The sequence below is a fragment of the Dama dama genome, chromosome 20, assembly GCF_033118175.1.
Source record: "Dama dama isolate Ldn47 chromosome 20, ASM3311817v1, whole genome shotgun sequence".
NCBI lineage: Eukaryota > Metazoa > Chordata > Mammalia > Artiodactyla > Cervidae > Dama > Dama dama.
Window position 1 is genome coordinate 101917422 of NC_083700.1, and position 17052 is coordinate 101934473.

The 17052-nt window shown below is 44.1% G+C and overlaps 1 protein-coding gene across 2 annotated transcripts in view; it reads right to left on the reverse strand.

Moving 5' to 3' along the window:
• The window catches only part of CTPS1 (CTP synthase 1), a 31260-nt gene that overhangs the window by 7765 nt on the left and 6443 nt on the right, over nucleotides 1-17052 (reverse strand). Inside the window, exons 4-12 of one of the 2 annotated variants that reach the window (XM_061122252.1) lie at nucleotides 15603-15703; nucleotides 14707-14823; nucleotides 11674-11757; nucleotides 11111-11191; nucleotides 7333-7484; nucleotides 5855-5987; nucleotides 3041-3129; nucleotides 1466-1560; nucleotides 727-789 (exon numbers count right to left, since the gene is read on the reverse strand). In XM_061122252.1, coding sequence (XP_060978235.1) covers nucleotides 727-789; nucleotides 1466-1560; nucleotides 3041-3129; nucleotides 5855-5987; nucleotides 7333-7484; nucleotides 11111-11191; nucleotides 11674-11757; nucleotides 14707-14823; nucleotides 15603-15703 — 915 coding nt within the window. The remainder of the gene's footprint in view (nucleotides 1-726; nucleotides 790-1465; nucleotides 1561-3040; nucleotides 3130-5854; nucleotides 5988-7332; nucleotides 7485-11110; nucleotides 11192-11673; nucleotides 11758-14706; nucleotides 14824-15602; nucleotides 15704-17052) is intronic. The other variant, XM_061122253.1, reaches the window with a different exon arrangement.

A 17052-nucleotide genomic window follows, 5' to 3' on the forward strand; every position in this document is an offset into this window, starting at 1 on the left:
CCACACTCCCAGTGCAGGGGGCCCGGGTTTGATCCCCGGTCAGGGTACTAGATCCCGCACACCGCAACTAAAGATCCCGCTGGTGGCAACTAAGACCCGGAGGGCATGCATGAGTGCTCAGTCGTGTCCGACTCTTTTGCAACCCCATGGACTATAGCCCCCCAGGCTCCTCTGTCCACGGGATTTTCTAGGCAAGAATACTGGAGTGGGTTGTCATTTCCTCCTCCAAGGGATCTTCCTGACCCAGGGATCGAAGCTGCATTTCCCGCATTGGCAGGTGGGTTCTCTACCACTGAGTCACCTGGGAATCCCCTAAGACCCGGAGCAGCCAAATAAATTAAAAAAAAAAAAGGTCAAAAATTTTAGGCCAGGTCTAATCAACTCCAGAGCCCAAGTTCATAATATTCGTACAGGCTCACACTGGCCAGAGTTAGTTTCCTTGCCATGCACCAGTTCAGGGTCCACATCCATGGTGATGGGAATGTGGGCATCTCCAAAGAAAGGGGGCAAGGGCAGAGACGGGCGGCTCACCATGCTCCCTCCTCCAGTGGCTAGCGGTTCTCCTGGAGGAAGGTAGAGTGTTTTCTGTTGATACATTCAGCAGTTTCCCTTCGCTGTGGCTGTGAGATACTGGGAAACCAAGCCTGGTCTCCATGGCCCCCACAGCCCAATAGGCACCAGGAACATTCCAGTAAGAATTTAACACATTTTCAAGTAGACACTTACCTTGCCATCCCAGCACATTTCTTGAAAATTCAACCACTGCCAACTGCATTCCTAAGCACACGCCTTGCAGGTGGAGGGAAAGCAAATGAAACTCCATTGAAAAGGGAGTCCCCATATTTCCAACCTGCCTATGTGGACTCTGTATCCTGACTGTTCACAGAATTCAAATGACAAACTCTCATGATTTTCTGCTATAAACATGCAACCCCCTGCTATGTTTTATCTGTAACAGATTTCAAACATGGGGTTTAAGTGTATATGAAGACTTCAGGTTTAAGAGTCATGTGATCTTAGAAATAAATAATACTCTTCAGTACTTTAAAATTCAAGTTTTCTTATCCTCCCTCATTAAGTTCCCACTTAAAATGGATCATGCTGAATATGACTAAAATTTACAGCACCAGGGAGCATCCAAAATCACTCTGCCCAATTAGACAGCTGGTTTTCCAAACAAGGATATAAAACCCAGTCTCACATGTCCTGCCAAACAGCTGGTTTCAGTAAATGGACAAGATTTCCTAATTGCTATTTCATTCTCTCAGAAGTCCATGACAACTACATGGAGTTCAAGTTTAAAATGTTCATTTTAAAGAGGAGTTTAAATTTCTCAAAAACAGAACCCAAAGGCTTCTTCTACTTGAGCTGCTATCTGGAGAGACAGCATTTATGATTGATTTTGATAATCTCTGTTTATTGACAGGCTCACAGGGCACTTTTTCTTGTCTTTCCTACTCCTTACCCAAAAAAGGTTTCTTCTGTTTCCGAGCCCAGGAGATGGCTTGGATTTTTCCTTCAGTCCCTCGGACACCAAATCCTCCTGGAACCAGCACGCCACTGTGCAAGAGAGTACACCACAGGAAGCCCCTTTCCACCAAGTCCAGCTCCCAGAAACCACCCAAGGAGTCACTTCCGAGACACTGCCGCCCTGAAGTCACTCCAGCTCTGAGGACTGTGATTTCAATCCTGCCCGTGACTTGTATAGAAACACTATGGACTTGGAAAATGCACACAAAAACATCCACTCTCCTTCTTAGTAACATCAAGAAAATGCTTATAACCAGGAAAAAAAAAAGATGGCATATGTAACTGTAATACCACTACTGCACAATGTTTGTCCTGGGCAGGGATTCTTCCCTAAGTTTGCATTTTTTTTTTAACCCCTTGGCTCCCCCAAGTGGGAAGGGGGACTTTCCTGGTCAGTCAGTGCCACACTAACCACAGCTATATGGCTCTGTAACATTCAACTTGTCTAGGGAACCAGAAATTCTCACTGATTTTTTTACTGTTATATTAGATAATAGCTGCAAAAAAAAAAAAAAAAAAACATATTTATGAAATTCTACTGATGGGTCCTCATCAAATGGTCTGAATGAAAAACCTTTTATAAACCTCATCCGGAGAATCCCCTGGTGGTCTAAGTGGTTAGGACTTAGCACTTCCACTGCTATGGCCTGGATTCAACCCTTGGTTGGGGAACTGAGTTTTCATAAGACTTGAGGCACCAGAGGGGATTTTTGTTTTTTAATTAAAAACAGTCTCATCTAAAGATTCATGCAGTAAACATTATCAATGAAGTTAGAACTACTTTTCTTCATATTAATTAAACTAATAAGCTGTGGAACTTCCTTCGTGGTCCAGTGGTTAAGACTGCACCTTCCCTGTGGGAGAAGGTGAGGGTGGGATATTCTGAGAGAATAGCATTGAAACAAGTATACTATCAAGGGTGAAACAGACCACCAGCCCAGGTTGGATGCATGAGACAAGTGCTCAGGGCTGGTGCACCGGGAAGACCCAGAGGGATGGGATGGGGAGGGAGGCGGGAGGGGGATCGGGATGGCGAACACATGTAAATCCATGGCTGAATCATGTCAATGTATGGCAAAAACCACTACAATATTGTAAAGTAATCAGCCTCCAACTAATAAAAATAAATGAAAAAAATAAATAAACAAAATAAAAGCTAAAAAAAAAAAAAAAAAAAAGACTGCACCTTCCAATGCAGGGGGTACAGGTTTGACCCCTGGTCAGGGAGCCAAGATCCCAACATGCCTTGTGGCCAAAACACCAAAACATAAAAACAGCCATATTGTCACAGATTCCACAAACACTTTAAAATGGTCCACATCAAAAATATCTTTTTAAAAAACTGATAAGCTATATTTTTGTGAGGCTTCAGTCCTCCAGGGTGTAGCCCTTTCAATAATTAAAAGACATTTAAACAATCAGATTATCTACCACCACGAGAGAGCACAGTACTGCATTCATTAAGACACACCTCGAACCCCTGAAAGCAAAAGTAGAGAGTTCTGCTTACTGGGCGCTGCAGAGCTTCTGCCAGGCCTCGTGGTAGCGCACTGGCTCTTCCTGCAAGGTGCTGGGCTCCAGGTCCGTGGAATCTATGTACTGGGAGCAGTCAGAGTGGAGAGAAGAGAAGCAGGCTCGTGACTCCTGAGCACGTTCTGTCCTGATCTCTAAACAGTATTACCTGCACTCCATCTTTCTTAATTTTAATATAAAGTTTAAATATAACCTTCATGTATCTATACTAATCTTTTAAAGATAAACTATGGCACCCTTCTTATATTTTAGACTATGAGTTTCCTTCTCAAATCATCAAGCTTTGGCTCTCCATCTATACTCGGTCCACTGGTGCAGACCCTGAAGTGTCCCCTCTGTTTAAGGCATCTCCCCCAGTCCACCTCCCCTTCCAGGAGGGTTCTCATGCTCCTCGATTGTGCTGAAGTGTAACTTACATACAATGAAACACAAGCATTTTAAGTGTGTACTTGCATGAGTTTTGTCCCATGCAAAGGAGTGACCCCTACCTTGACTAAGATCTAGAAAGTTCCCCATGGTTCCCTCTGCCCCCACTGCAAACAACATCCTTCCTGCCTCCCGCTCCAGGCTCTGTTTTCTGTCACCACTGGTTCTGCCTCCTCTTGAACTTCAGACAAATGGAACTATGCCCTGGATAGCCTTCCGTTTCTGAGATTCACCGTGGTGTGGTGTATCACCACGGACTTTATTCCTTTCTACCACTGGGTACTTTTCTACTGTAGGAATACAGCCCATGATAATGTTTATCCACCGACTTGTCCTGGACATGCGGGCTGTTCCCAAATTTTAGCTGTTATGACTAACTGGTCTGTTTGTATAAAAATACATTCTTTTGGTGGACATGTTTTCACTTCTCTTGAGTAAATATCTAGGAGTGGGATGGCTGGGTCACACAGAAGGCGTGTGTTTACCTTCATGAGAAACCGCCAGACTCTTTTCTCGAGCAACTGCACCAGTTTACACTCCCACGTCCTCATCGACACGCTTAGCCACTTAGGTGGGTGCGTGTTGGTACCTCACTGAGACTTAATTTGCATTTATCTCCCTGACAACTAAAGGCGTTAAGCATCTTTTCATCTATATCACATGTATCTTCTATGGAAGTATCTATTCAAATCTTCTGCCCGCTTTTTTATTACATTGCTCATCTTCCTGCTCCTTCCTGCCTAATACCCTGCGGTGACTTCCTTGAACCCGGGGTCAAAATCCAGGAGTGACCCAATTGATACATTTCATGACCAGACCCTCGCCAGCCTCTCTCCAGACACCCTCCAATTCACACTTCTCCTATCCACTGAGTTCCCAACCATTCCACACCTCCGAGTCCTTGGATAAATGATATCTGCTCTTGGGAATGCCCTTCCCTGTGGCCTTATTTCTCTTCCTAGACCTGCCAACAGGCCCCTCCTCACACATCTACCAAGGCACAATCTCCCCTCTTCTGCATGCTCCCTTCATACCTGAGACACCTCACTGACTCAGACACCCTTCACGTCCTCCACAATCTAACACATGATTGGCACAGGCTACCTCCAAGGGGATAAAATGAATCAATGACTGAAAAAACTAGTGAAAAAATAAGGCAAGGCAAGGTAAGGAGATCCCACAATTCTTAAAGCACAGAGAACAGCTCCTCCTCTAGGAACCTGCTCACCAGCTCAAAGCAGCTTCATTTTCATCCTGGGAAACCCGTGGAAAGCAGGAGGCCAACCCCAGTGCCAAGGGCGAGGTCAGCTGCCCAGGGCTGTCAGCTCTGTGCCTAGTCAACCCCTCAGCACTGAGCTCCAACTCCACTTCTCATTTCTGACCCCTCCTGAAAAGCTCTATGTGGGAGAGACTTTGCTGGTGAAAAAAATGCGTAAGGGGACAAGTGGAAGGTTTTCAGGAAGAGCTAACCCATATAGCACTTCCTCTACTCCAAACACAGTTCCAAGCACGTCACATGAACTCACTCAGTTCTTATAAAAAGAACTCTTATAAACAGGCCCCATCACTAATTCTTTTCAAAGATGGGAAAATCAGGACTTCCCTGGTGGTCCAGTGGTTAAGAATCCAGCTTGCCATTCAGGGGACACAGGTTCGATCCCTGGTCAGGGAACTAACGTCCCACATGCCTCGGAGCAACTAAGCCTGCACACCCCAAACAGAAAGTCTGTGCACCATAAGGAGAATCCTGTGTGATGCAACTAAGACCCAATGCAGCCAGATAAACACAAAAATAAATATTTTTTAAAATTAAATAAATAAATAAAGATGGCAAAACTGAGGCCCAAAGAGAGCTAAGTAACCTGCCCAGGGTCACACCGACTCTGCAGCTTTGCCGCTAGGCTCTGGAAGCCCTGCCCTGAACCTTGACACTCCACCGCCTCCAGCAGATGGGCAGGGGCTGTGCCCAGACATGCCAGCAGCTCAGCTTCTGCCCGGCTTGTCCCAGAGAACACAGTGAGCACTGTTCACCAGGCACTGCCCGTGTTCCAGGCACCAGCTGGGTGAGTGGAGACAAGTTATGAGAAACCTCCCGGGTGAACACTGGACAGGTGCCAGCAACTATGCCACATGCTTGGCCACTAGGACTCCTCACCGCTGGAGTCACCTGACGTTCAGATCCAAGTGTCCACTCTCTTGACTTCTACTCTGACCACATCTCCCCATATTTCCTAAAAATGCTCTACTGTTCTCTCCCAGCCAGGAGTCAACCACAGATCTTTTCGATTTCTAAAAAGATATTCTGAGCTCCAAAAATACAAAGCAGGTGTGCATGCCACAGCACACACCTGTGTCCCCCGCTCACCTTGATCTCCAGTTTGTGGTTGATGGCCAGTGCAGAATGCTCCAGAGCTTTTATGACAGAAGCGTACGAGTCTGAGAACTTGGTGTATTTTCCCACGAGGGCAATAGAGCAGGTCTCCAGCAAGCGATCATACCTATCACACAAAGGTCAAGAATCATCAAGTTACTCAGGACATACATACCCCCATGAGATAAAAATCACTATTTAAAGAGAAAAAAAAAAAAAGCAAGTCTGAGAAAAATATGACAGGAGCGACTACTGTCTGAGTTCCATGTACAGAACAGTAAAGACAAAGCAAGTTTCAGATCAACATGGCAGGCTTTGTAAAGAAAGTAGGATTTTGGAACCCGCTACCAAGAGATGGCTTCAAAAATCTACTCCAAAATTAACAAACACAGATAATTCACAACGGTTAATGGGGAATAGTCCAATTATGGGCATCCACACAACAGTCCATACTCATTAAAGTTTTTCATTATAAAGTATCATTAGTAACACAAAGATGCTTATAATATTTTATGAAAGATCATTAAACTGTGCTATTTTCGTGGCCACATAATGATATACAAGCAAATGGACATAGACTGGAAGGGAAAAATGTCAAAATGAAAATGAGGATGGCTGAGCCATGGCATGCGTGCTCCCTCCTCACATGCTGATTAGTGCTGTCTGGGTGACTGCACACCCAGGGCTCGGAGGCGCTGGGCCAAGGCCCATCTTGTGCTGTGTAAGCCTCTCAAAGTGAGGGGTAGACAGGGTGGGCCAGTTCTCAAACTGATGAGCTGTGACAGTAGCAGTAAGAATAGACTGGACAGGACCTTCAGCCCACGGAGTGACCCACCGCTGGAGGTAGGAGGTTCTTAAAATAATGTTTCAACCCCCTGCCTTCCTGTTTTTAGTTTGATTCAGATCTTGAGCAACATCATGCAACTGTATTTATTTTTGATGACAGGCGCCCAGCTAAAGCTTTTCTTCTGCCTGATAATCTCACTGGCAGCTGAATGATTTGAAAAATCCTTTTCCTCTGACACAGAAAATAAGAATCCAAATTCAGTGACAAAAAGAAAGGAAGAAAGAAAAGACTGGACCTCCTTGCTGATCCTTTTGTGGGGTGGGGTGGGCACGTTCCCAAACACAGTTCAGGTACCTGGGAGCACCCAGGAGTGCTCCAGCCATGTTCAGCCATCCGTGTGGGCCTCAAGTACCACTGCTAGCCCACAACCACAAGGAAGCCTGTTTGCACGGGAGACAAGGGAGACAACTGTGTCATCTGTGACCTAACCCAGCTCTACCAGGACTTCCTCATTCATGATGCAGCTACGTGAGGGCTGGCTAAGATCCTTTCTTCACAGCCCTTACCATGAAGGCCTTTCCAATGTGAGCTGATACCACATAAGAAAGAGCTGAATTCCGTGAGCTTCCACCAAAAAAAAGGAAAAATAAGGCTGAGACCCCCAGGGCCTTATTAAGAAGCAAACCTGTCGGCCATCTCTTTCCACTTCATCAGCATTTTTCGTGGCTGCCTCTCAATAGGAAGGTCAAGTCTCCGGAGGAAATAATCTACAACCCCCTGCTCCTCTAACAACAAGGGGACTCGGTAGATGGACGAGACATCGTGGACACAGATCACCTGTTTAAAAGTGAGCAAAGTTAGTTCATGAAAAGGAACAAAAACTAACCGTGCTAACAGCCTCCTACCAGGTATTATGACCTTGGGAAAATAACTGTTCTAAATTTGAAAAACAGAGAAAAGGTCAACTTTCTAAAAAATATAAATTAAGAAGAACAGATAGTGGCTAATCTCCTATGAACATAGGTGCAAAAGTCCTCAAGAATTCATAAACAAAACCACAAATTAGTTTTAAAAAAAAATCATGTCCAAGTAGCAAATGTCCCAAGAACAATGGTTCTAAAAATTGGCTTTCGTTGGAATCACTCCCAAGTGAGCTTTTAAAAAGTCAAAGGCCCATGCAGCACCACACACCACTTAAATTTAACAGTAGAATTCACTACAGGAATAAATTAAAAGGTGGGGGGGAAGATCACCTTGGTGGATGAGAATTTAATACAAATTCATAATAAAAATTCTTAGTAAATTGGGGAAAATATGAAAATATAAAAAACCCACAGTCAATACCATTTGGCTTGATATTTAATATTAATGTCATTTAATACATAAAGTCTGAAACAGGCAAACCTGGCCACTATTATTATTTCTATTCAATATATTAGAGATATTAGACATTTCAATTAGATAACAAAAAATGTATATGAGTTGGAAAATAAGAAACAATTGCCACTAATTGGATATAATATTATTGCTTATTCATAAAAACCAAGGGAACTTACAGGCAAAGAATCAGAACTAATAAGTTTAGTAAGGTTGCTAAGCTTGAGATCAACGGGCAAAACTCAACAGGGTTTCCTACGTGTGTGTGTGTGTTAGCCACTCAGTCGTGTCAGACTCTGTGACCCCACGGGGCTGCAGCCCGCCAGGCTCCTCTGTCCACGGAATTCCCCAGGCAAGGATACTGGAGTGGGTAGCCATCCCCTTCTCCAGGGGATCTTCCTGACCCAGGGATCAAACCCAGATCTCCTGCACTGCAGGTGGATTCTTAACCATCTGAGCCACCAGGGAAGTCCCCTACATAGGTCATATCTAATCAAGAAATAAAATTTTTTTTAAAATATGTCATTCACATAGTAAAAAAATTATGAATACCTATAAATAAATCTATAAATACCTATAAATAAAACACAATTCATAAAGATAAAAAGTCTATATATCACCTTCACAAAGAAAACTAGATTACTGAAAGATAGTTCTTTCAACAAATGGAGCTGCAACAGCTAGACAGCTCCATGCAAATTTTATTGCAGTTATCATCCATAAAAATTAACTTAAAATGAATCCTAGACCTACGTACGTCTTAAGTCCTAAAATTATACAACTTCTAGAAAACACAGAAGAAAATCTTCGTGACCTTGATTAAGTAGAGTTCTTAGATATGATACCAAAAGTACCATCTATAAAGAAAAACATTGATAAACAGGGAGTTAATCAAAAATGTAAAAGCTTTTATGCTCCCAAAGACACTATTAAGAAAATGAAAAGACATATACCTGAAACTAACATGACACTATAAATCAATTATACTTCAATTAAAAAAGGAAAAACAAAACAAAATGAAAAGACAAACCACAAGCTGAGAAAAAAATATGCAAATGATGTATCTGATAAAAGACCTGCACTCAAAATATATAAAGAACTCCTAAAACTCAATAAGAAAATTAGAAGACAGGCAAACTATGTGAAGTTCTAATTTAAATACAGAAACACCTGTCACATTTTTAATAGTGACTAATTTCAGTGAAATTCTGAGACAAGGAAGACAGAAGAGGGGGGAAAAAAAATGTGTATTTTTAAATTACATGCAACCCTGCCTCCCAGCATTAGCTGTATGATGGAATTTACAGTTCTGCTTCTCAACAGTTATGAATTTTTTTAAAAGTCCCCTATATAAGTTGAAGCTAAAACTCCAATACTTTGGCCACCAGATGTGAAGAGCTGACTCATTGGAAAAGACCCTGATGCTGGGAAAGATTGAGGGCAGGAGGAGAAGGGGATGACAGGATGAGACAGTTGGATGGCATCATTGACTCGATGGACATGGGTTTGGGTGGACTCCGGGAGCTGGTGATGGACAGGGAGGTCTGGCATGCTTCGGTTCATGGGGTCACAAAGAGTCGGACACGACTGAGCGATTGAACTGAACTGACATAAGTTGGAACTTTGCTTTACATTTATTTTTGATAAAATGCCATGGTTCAGATGGTAAAGAAACTGCCTGCAATGCAGGAGAGCCAGGTGCAATCCTTAGGTCAGGAAGATCCCCTGAAGAAGGGAATAGCTTACCCACTCCAGTATCCTTGCCTGGAGAATCCCATGGACAGAGGAACCTGGCAGGCTACAGTCCATGGGGTTGCAAAGAGTCGGACATGACAGAGCAACTAACATTTTCAATCTTAATGATAACTTACCCTATTATAGAATTGAATTATCTTCACTTGCAAGAACAGAAATGTAAAAAATAACTGAAGTGCATGAAAAAAGGCTGTTTATATCAACAAAACTATTCTGACGTTCCACGCACTTAGTATGAAACAGAATCCCTCGGATGGAGCTCCTGGCTCCGGCATCAACCCAGGAACGATGATCTCCAGCCTCCAGCTGCCCCCACGCCCTGAAGCACAAGCTGTCACAGAGCTGGAGAGGACCACTGCCTCTGATGAACAAAGGCTTTCCTCTTGCTTCATTCGCTCTAATGCCAGCACAGTTACTTTCATTTTTTCATATTCACTTTCCATACTCCTAGAAGTCTTGTGAATGGATTTCTCTTACTTTAACCCCGCTGCTTCACTCATTCCTCCCTAGGCCAGCTGGGCTCCCCTGATCCTCAAACAACCTAGTAATAGAACAAACCATCCATAACCCGACCGTAAGTTCCTCGACCTCAACTTCCTTCTGCTCTCTGTCAGCCAGACCTGACCAGAGTCACAATCCCAACTCACCACCCCTGGAATTTCCATACCATGCACTTGAGATATATCAGCTTCCACAGTGTTGAGTTTCCTGTACCATAGGTAACCGCCATTAGCACGAGTAACAAAAAAAGATTAAAATATGTCTAGAGCCTACAACACCTTAGACAGCAGGCTCCAGGAATATAAAGTTGAATAAAGTGATCCTTGCCCGCAGGAAGCTCGGTCTGTTGAGGGGAGACATACACAGACAAAACGAACACACACACACACACAGGAACACATACACATAAACACAATAAGGGGCAATTATGACAGGCTCACCAACAAGACCTGTGAGACACACAGGTCACCCAGAGTTTTGAGGAGGTTGGGAAGGTAAAACTTCTCAGACAATACAGTGTCCTAGTTGGGCTCCGAAGGAGGAGGAGGAATAGGAGATTGTCAGGCCTATTTTTGGGGAGGGGAGCACCCACTGGGCATGGCTGGAGCAAACAGTAGGAGGAGTCGGGACAGACAGGACAGGTAAGGGATGTTTGGGGAACCACAGGGATAAGGTGATGGAGAATCACAGAGACCATGGGTGTCAGTTCTTCTAGGGAACAGTCTCCTGTCTCAAATTATGAAATAGCAACAAGCCTCACGAAACTGGTTAAGAGACTAGGCTAATTAGAAGCAAAAAATGATTTATGAGAAGATGAAATTTCTACTTACTTGTTCAGGTTCCACATGGCAGAACATTGATATTTTCTCTTTTACTGACGTGTCAAGAGGATTTGAGCACCTGCACACAACCTAGACATTTGCAGGGATGGAAGGAGTTACAAAGTTGGGCTTTTCTCCTGATTGAAATTAAAGTAGACACCACATTGTTAAGCTGGGTGAAGACGTCAACTCCTAGCACAATGCACAGAAACTGTAAAAACAATGTTACCTGTTTTCAAAACTTCCTAAATCCCAAGTTGGAAAAATGTAAAAGAGTGGTAGGACAAATTGAGAGACAGATTAATGAGCCAACTGGGGTTTTCCTCAACCACTGTTCTCGGGTAGGAGGAAAATGAGAATGAATGATTGGCTGGGAGGAGAAGACACAATCTCATACATGCCAGGTACAGAAATCTTTGAAAACCACAACCTAGTTCAAAGCACTAACTCTATTTTGCCACCACTGGCTAACTACACGCAGGCCAAGAAAACAAAGGTTTTAGCTTTCATGAAGGCCAGACCTTAATTAGACAGACAAGATCACACTGAATCCAGATAATCAGGAATCTTACCAGATCTGGGGAAAGCCCAAGCCCTCTGAGTTCCCGAACACTGTTCTGGGTGGGTTTAGTCTTCTGTTCCCCTGTTGAACTTGGCTATTTTACAGAAGGAAAAAAAAAGTTAGTTTCTCTGTGATAAGGGATTTTCAAGTATGACTTTTCTGCCAACTTCTTTTAATACACGAATAGATAATTTCACCATTTACCTAAACTACCATTTAGTTTTTAGACTGTCAAAGTCACATACATATGTTTTACAGTAAAACAGTTATTTAAGGTTTGTCCTAAAAGCAGTGATACCAGTCCTATCTACCCCTTCGCCTTTCCAAACCCTAGAGACAGCCACTCCTCCACTTTTTTCTTTAAATTGGAGTATACATGATTTTTCTAGTGACTCAGCAGTAAAGAATCTGCCTGCCAATGCAGGAATGTGGATCTGATCTCTGGGTCAGGAAGATCCCCTAGAGAAGGGAATGGCTACCCACTCCAGTATTCTTGCCTGAGAAATCCCATGGACAGAGGAGCCTGGCCAGCTACAGCCCATGGGGTCGCAAAGAGTTGGACATGACTTAGCAACTAAAATAACAACAGTTGATTTACAATGTCCTGTTCATTTCAAGTGTACAACAAAGTGACTCATGTATTTTTATATATACATAACTATATACATATGTATACATATGTATATGTATACATATCCATACATGTATACTTTTTCAGATTCCTTCCCATTATAATTACAAGATATATAATGTAGTTCCCTATGCCATACAGTAGGTCCTTCACCCTTGAATGATCCTCCTACTATCCTTTACACTACTACTTCTTGACATTTTGAAGCATTTTCTACTGATTTCCCCTTTGGATCAGGAACCCACTCTTTTCATTTCCCTGCCCCCATTACATGCACCTGCCTTGTGTCTGCAGCCCCCATCCCAGTAGATACTGTACAAACTAAACCATGTGCCATGACTTTTCCAGTGATTTGGCTTCCTTGGTTTCTTGGTTTTATTTTGTGGATATGCTGAGTTTTCTATATACTAAATATTTCTCCTCTCACAGATATATTTCTTGGGTATATAATTCTAAGTTAGAAGTCATCTTCCCTGAAAATTTTTAAGGAAACAGCTTCATTATCTTTTAGCTTTCAGGACTGCTGTTGAGAACTCTAATGCCACAGTGAGTCTTGATTTTTCTCTTTAGAGATTTTTAGACTTTCTGCCCCATTATTGCAAAATTTCACAACTATATACCTTGGTGGGGGTTCATTTTTCATTTAATAGGCTGGGCATTAACTAGGCCCTCCAATCTAGAAATTCCTATTCTGGAAATTTCCTTGAATTCTTTAGATCAGGAGTCAGAAAAATTTTCCTATAAAAGGCCAGACAATAAATATTTTAGGCTTTGTAGGCCACACACTCTGTCACAACTGCTCAACTCTGATGTTTTAACACAAATGGGCATGGCTGTTCTACTTTCAGAAACAGAAGGTGGGTTGATTCAGCCTGTCTGTTGACCCCTGGTTCACATTACACATGCCTCTCCATTTCTCCTATTTTTCAAAAACCCTATTATTTGGATCAGCAGTCCTAGACCAACCTCTAAGTTCCTTGCCTTTTCTCTCCTGTTTTCTCTTCTGATCTTCCTGCTCTACTTTATAGGGTATTTCCTTAACCTTCTCTCTCCTAAATTTTCATTCTTGCTATTTAATTTCTAATTTCCAAGAATTCTTTTCTGTCCTTTGAACCTTTTCTCTTCTTAATGTATCTGGCTCCATTTAATGGATGCAGTTTATTTCCTCTTAATTCTGAGGATATTAATGAGATGTTGCTTTTTCTTTTTCTGAAGTTTCCTTTTCCTACCCCTGCAGAGCCTCAATTTCCTCTAAGTTAATTTTCTTCTGTTGTTTTAGTCTCTTGCATGCTAGATGCTTTCTCAAAATGCCTTGTGATCACTGGCTGCCAGCTCACTCTAAAAGGTAACTGAAAGTTCTGTGAGTGAGTGGGCTTGTCCACCAGGGTCCTAGCTGTGGGGATCTGACTGGTCTGTTTTCACTGGGGAGCCTCTCAAGGCAGTTTTCTCCTGGGTTAGTCACATACCCTAAGAATCCTACAGTCTCTTATAGACAGTCCCTGCCTGACTATGAAAGTGTGAAAGTGAAGTCGCTCAGTCATGTCCGACTCTTTGCGACCCCATGGACTATACAGTCCATGGAATTCTCCAGGCCAGAATACTGGAGTGGGTAGCCTTTCCCTTCTCCAGGGGATCTTCCCAACCCAGGGATCAAACCCAGGTCTCCCGCACTGCAGGCGGATTCTTTACCAGCTAAGCCACAAGGGAAGCCTGGCTAAATAATCTGCAAACCCAGTAGCAGATGGCAGGGTGTCTCCACAACATAAAATTACACTGTCCCTACCTAGTGTCTACTCATCCAGAAAAAGCCTACAGTCCTCTGCCAAGGCAAGAGAGGACTGATGCCCAACTGTGCACATTACGTTAGGGAACGCCAGAGTCTAAGTGCTTCGGAAATAGCAATTATAACGAGCCCCACCTCACCCCGAGGCGCCCAGGGCTGCCCATTCCCGAGTCTTCAGGGTTCTGCAGGGCAAGCAGGCTTGCTCTCTGCTTTCCCCGCTGCCAGCTTAGGATCCAGCTCTCCTAGGTCTGCCCAGCTCGTTTCTACAAGACCATCTGCTTTCTGCCTTCCTGATTTTGTTACTACTGACTCCACTCAGAGGATTCATCTTTGTGAATTTTTGTCTTAAAAAGAAATTCCCTTTACTCCAGTTGCCATATAGTTTCACCTTGTACTAGAGACAAATGGACATGTGCAACCTACTGCCTTCAACTGCAAATTTCCCTAATCAATTTTTCAAATATTTTCTTTTTGATCTTTGCAAAAATATGATTATAATAATTTAAAGTTCACAAAGAAGTGTGTATTCCCTGTTTCCTGCACCTCAAATATTTGAAACAGATAAGGAGTGAAAACCATCCTTTTCTCCCTCTTCTCCATCCCCCAAAGTGAAGCTCTAAATGCCTTACCTGCGGCACTAGGCTGACGTGAATGTTACAGAAGTTCTCTCGTTTGACCTTGAACTGGAATTGACGGAAGGCCTCAATAAAGGGCATGCTTTCTATATCTCCTACTGTCCCACCGAGCTAGAATAAGAGAGTTAATTTAGAGGTGAAGCACTAAATCTTCTTGTGGTTTAGTTTCCTAACAATTGCACTGTGTCATCTCAATTATCGCTAACAATGTAATACAGATGCCCTGGATCCAGCAAACGTCAGTTAACAAGAAGCAGACATGTCTCTGTACTAAAAGATCCCTTTCTGATAGCCTCACCATTCCCCAAGGTTATTATGGATCTTTCCACATCATCGCAAGGAAAAGGTCAGGTAAAAGATGCCCTAAGGAATTTTATTTGTCTGAAGAGTCACAAAGCAAAGAACCTGAGATCTTACTACTTAGCCATAAATAACTTCTGTGTTATAATAAAAACCAGTTATAAACAAACTGCTGGAGTCTCTTGTTTTCACAGGAACACTGAGGTCTAACAGCTGGGATCAGCAAAGCAGGAACACAGAAGCTGGAACCACAGGAGGTTCGGGAAGAAACATTCCCGCCACTGCAGACAGGAGGTCGGACCACCCGATTCTCTCGAGAGAGACAAAGGAAAGGGTGTCATACCGCTCTCATTGTACAAGCCATATTCAGCACGTGTATAAATGCTGGAAAAGGAGAAGGTGTGAGCGAAGTATTGCTTTTGATGGTGGGGCCACTCCACACGACGGTGATGTCGCGCTCACCCGCCATGCTGCCCCTGCGAGGGTCAAGGGCTTCACTGGCAACTGGCTTATCGGTAGCTGGTGGCTGACTAAAGAGGAGAAAATGCACACCCGGTCACATGCATGGGTACCACGGAGACTCAACAAACCTCAATAACACACACTTGAGGTTCCAGACCATCTTCGTCCACAGGTATTAAGGCCTGTCTCATTACCCACTCCTGGATGGCATCTGTGATGTGCGGGACCACTGAGGGAGAGAAAAGACCTCCGTGACTTGCACGTCCCACTGGCATTAACTGAGGCAAACATACTCTTTGTGACAACAAACCGCAGAGCAGCAGCGGGGTATAACAGTATCTCTGAGACCCCTCTTGAATGCCGTTAACAAATCCCACTCCCCCGGCCTCCCTTCCAGATTTCCCAGCTGTGAATGGAAGCCCTGCAGGAAGAGCAGGACCTCAAGGGGCAACCTGAGCCACCGGGAGCGGCGGCCCCAGTGCAGAACCTACCCTGGCTCCCCAACCTCTGCGCGGCTACTACCCCTACTGCTTATGGCTGGGGACGCACATCACACACACCCTTTTCCAAGGACAAGCCCCAGGACCTGGTTCCATTTCATTTCCAGTTTACCGAAGGGTAGACAACCTGCTGCAGAGACAGGACAACGCAACAGGGTGGCTGGGACCCAGCATCTGGGGCCAGAATGTCTGGATTCAAATCTCAGGTCCTCCACTCATTAGGTGTGGATCTTTGGGCAACATTACCTAACTATTCCTAAGTCCAATCTCCCTATCTGTGAACTGGAGGTAAGGGTTTCTCCTTCCTAAGGTCGTGGAAATGTCACCAGAGCGCCCTGGGGAGCTGATAAGCAGACAGTGTTCACCCTCACCAGCCACAGCTCGGCACTTTTCAAATCACAGTCCTGGGGCTCAGGAGGCCAGTTCCAACAGAGCAGAGATTACTGTTTAACCCACTATGTATATAATCCGCAGCGCCTCCAGCACAGGATATGACGTAGTCCGCTCACAGCAGCCAGAGTGATCTTTTAAAAATACAACTCAGAGTTCATCTCTCCCAGGCTTAAACTCTTGAACAGCCTTCCAGACTCTGCATAAAAGGTGACCTCCATGCCACGGCCCTTCGGGAGGCCCCGTGGAACCTGGGTGCAACCCACCTCTCCCCTGTACCTTGGTCTTGTGCAGAAAGCCTCCCTCCTGGTACCCGACCCGGGCCCGCTGCCACCTGGGGTCTCTGTGTGTGCTGAGCCCCCTCCTTCCCTTCCCAGGACTAGCTTCTCAGCTCACAAGCCCCCTCCTTGGAGGCTTTTCCTGACCACCAGTCCTGACCCCTTTCCCCACCACTCTCTCCTCACTCTATTTAGCTCCCTCTTAACTCCTACCAGACATTTCACTTCATCTGTTTGTTTTTTCCTCTCCCATGTAACACTGTGTAACCTCCATGAGGACAACGGCCTCCCTGATCTTGTTCACCATTTACTCCCAGCACCAGGGAGCGATTGACCGTATTGAGCAATGAATAAATCACTGACGAGTGAATAAATGAATGAAAACATCAGGGGCCTAGAACAGCAAACTG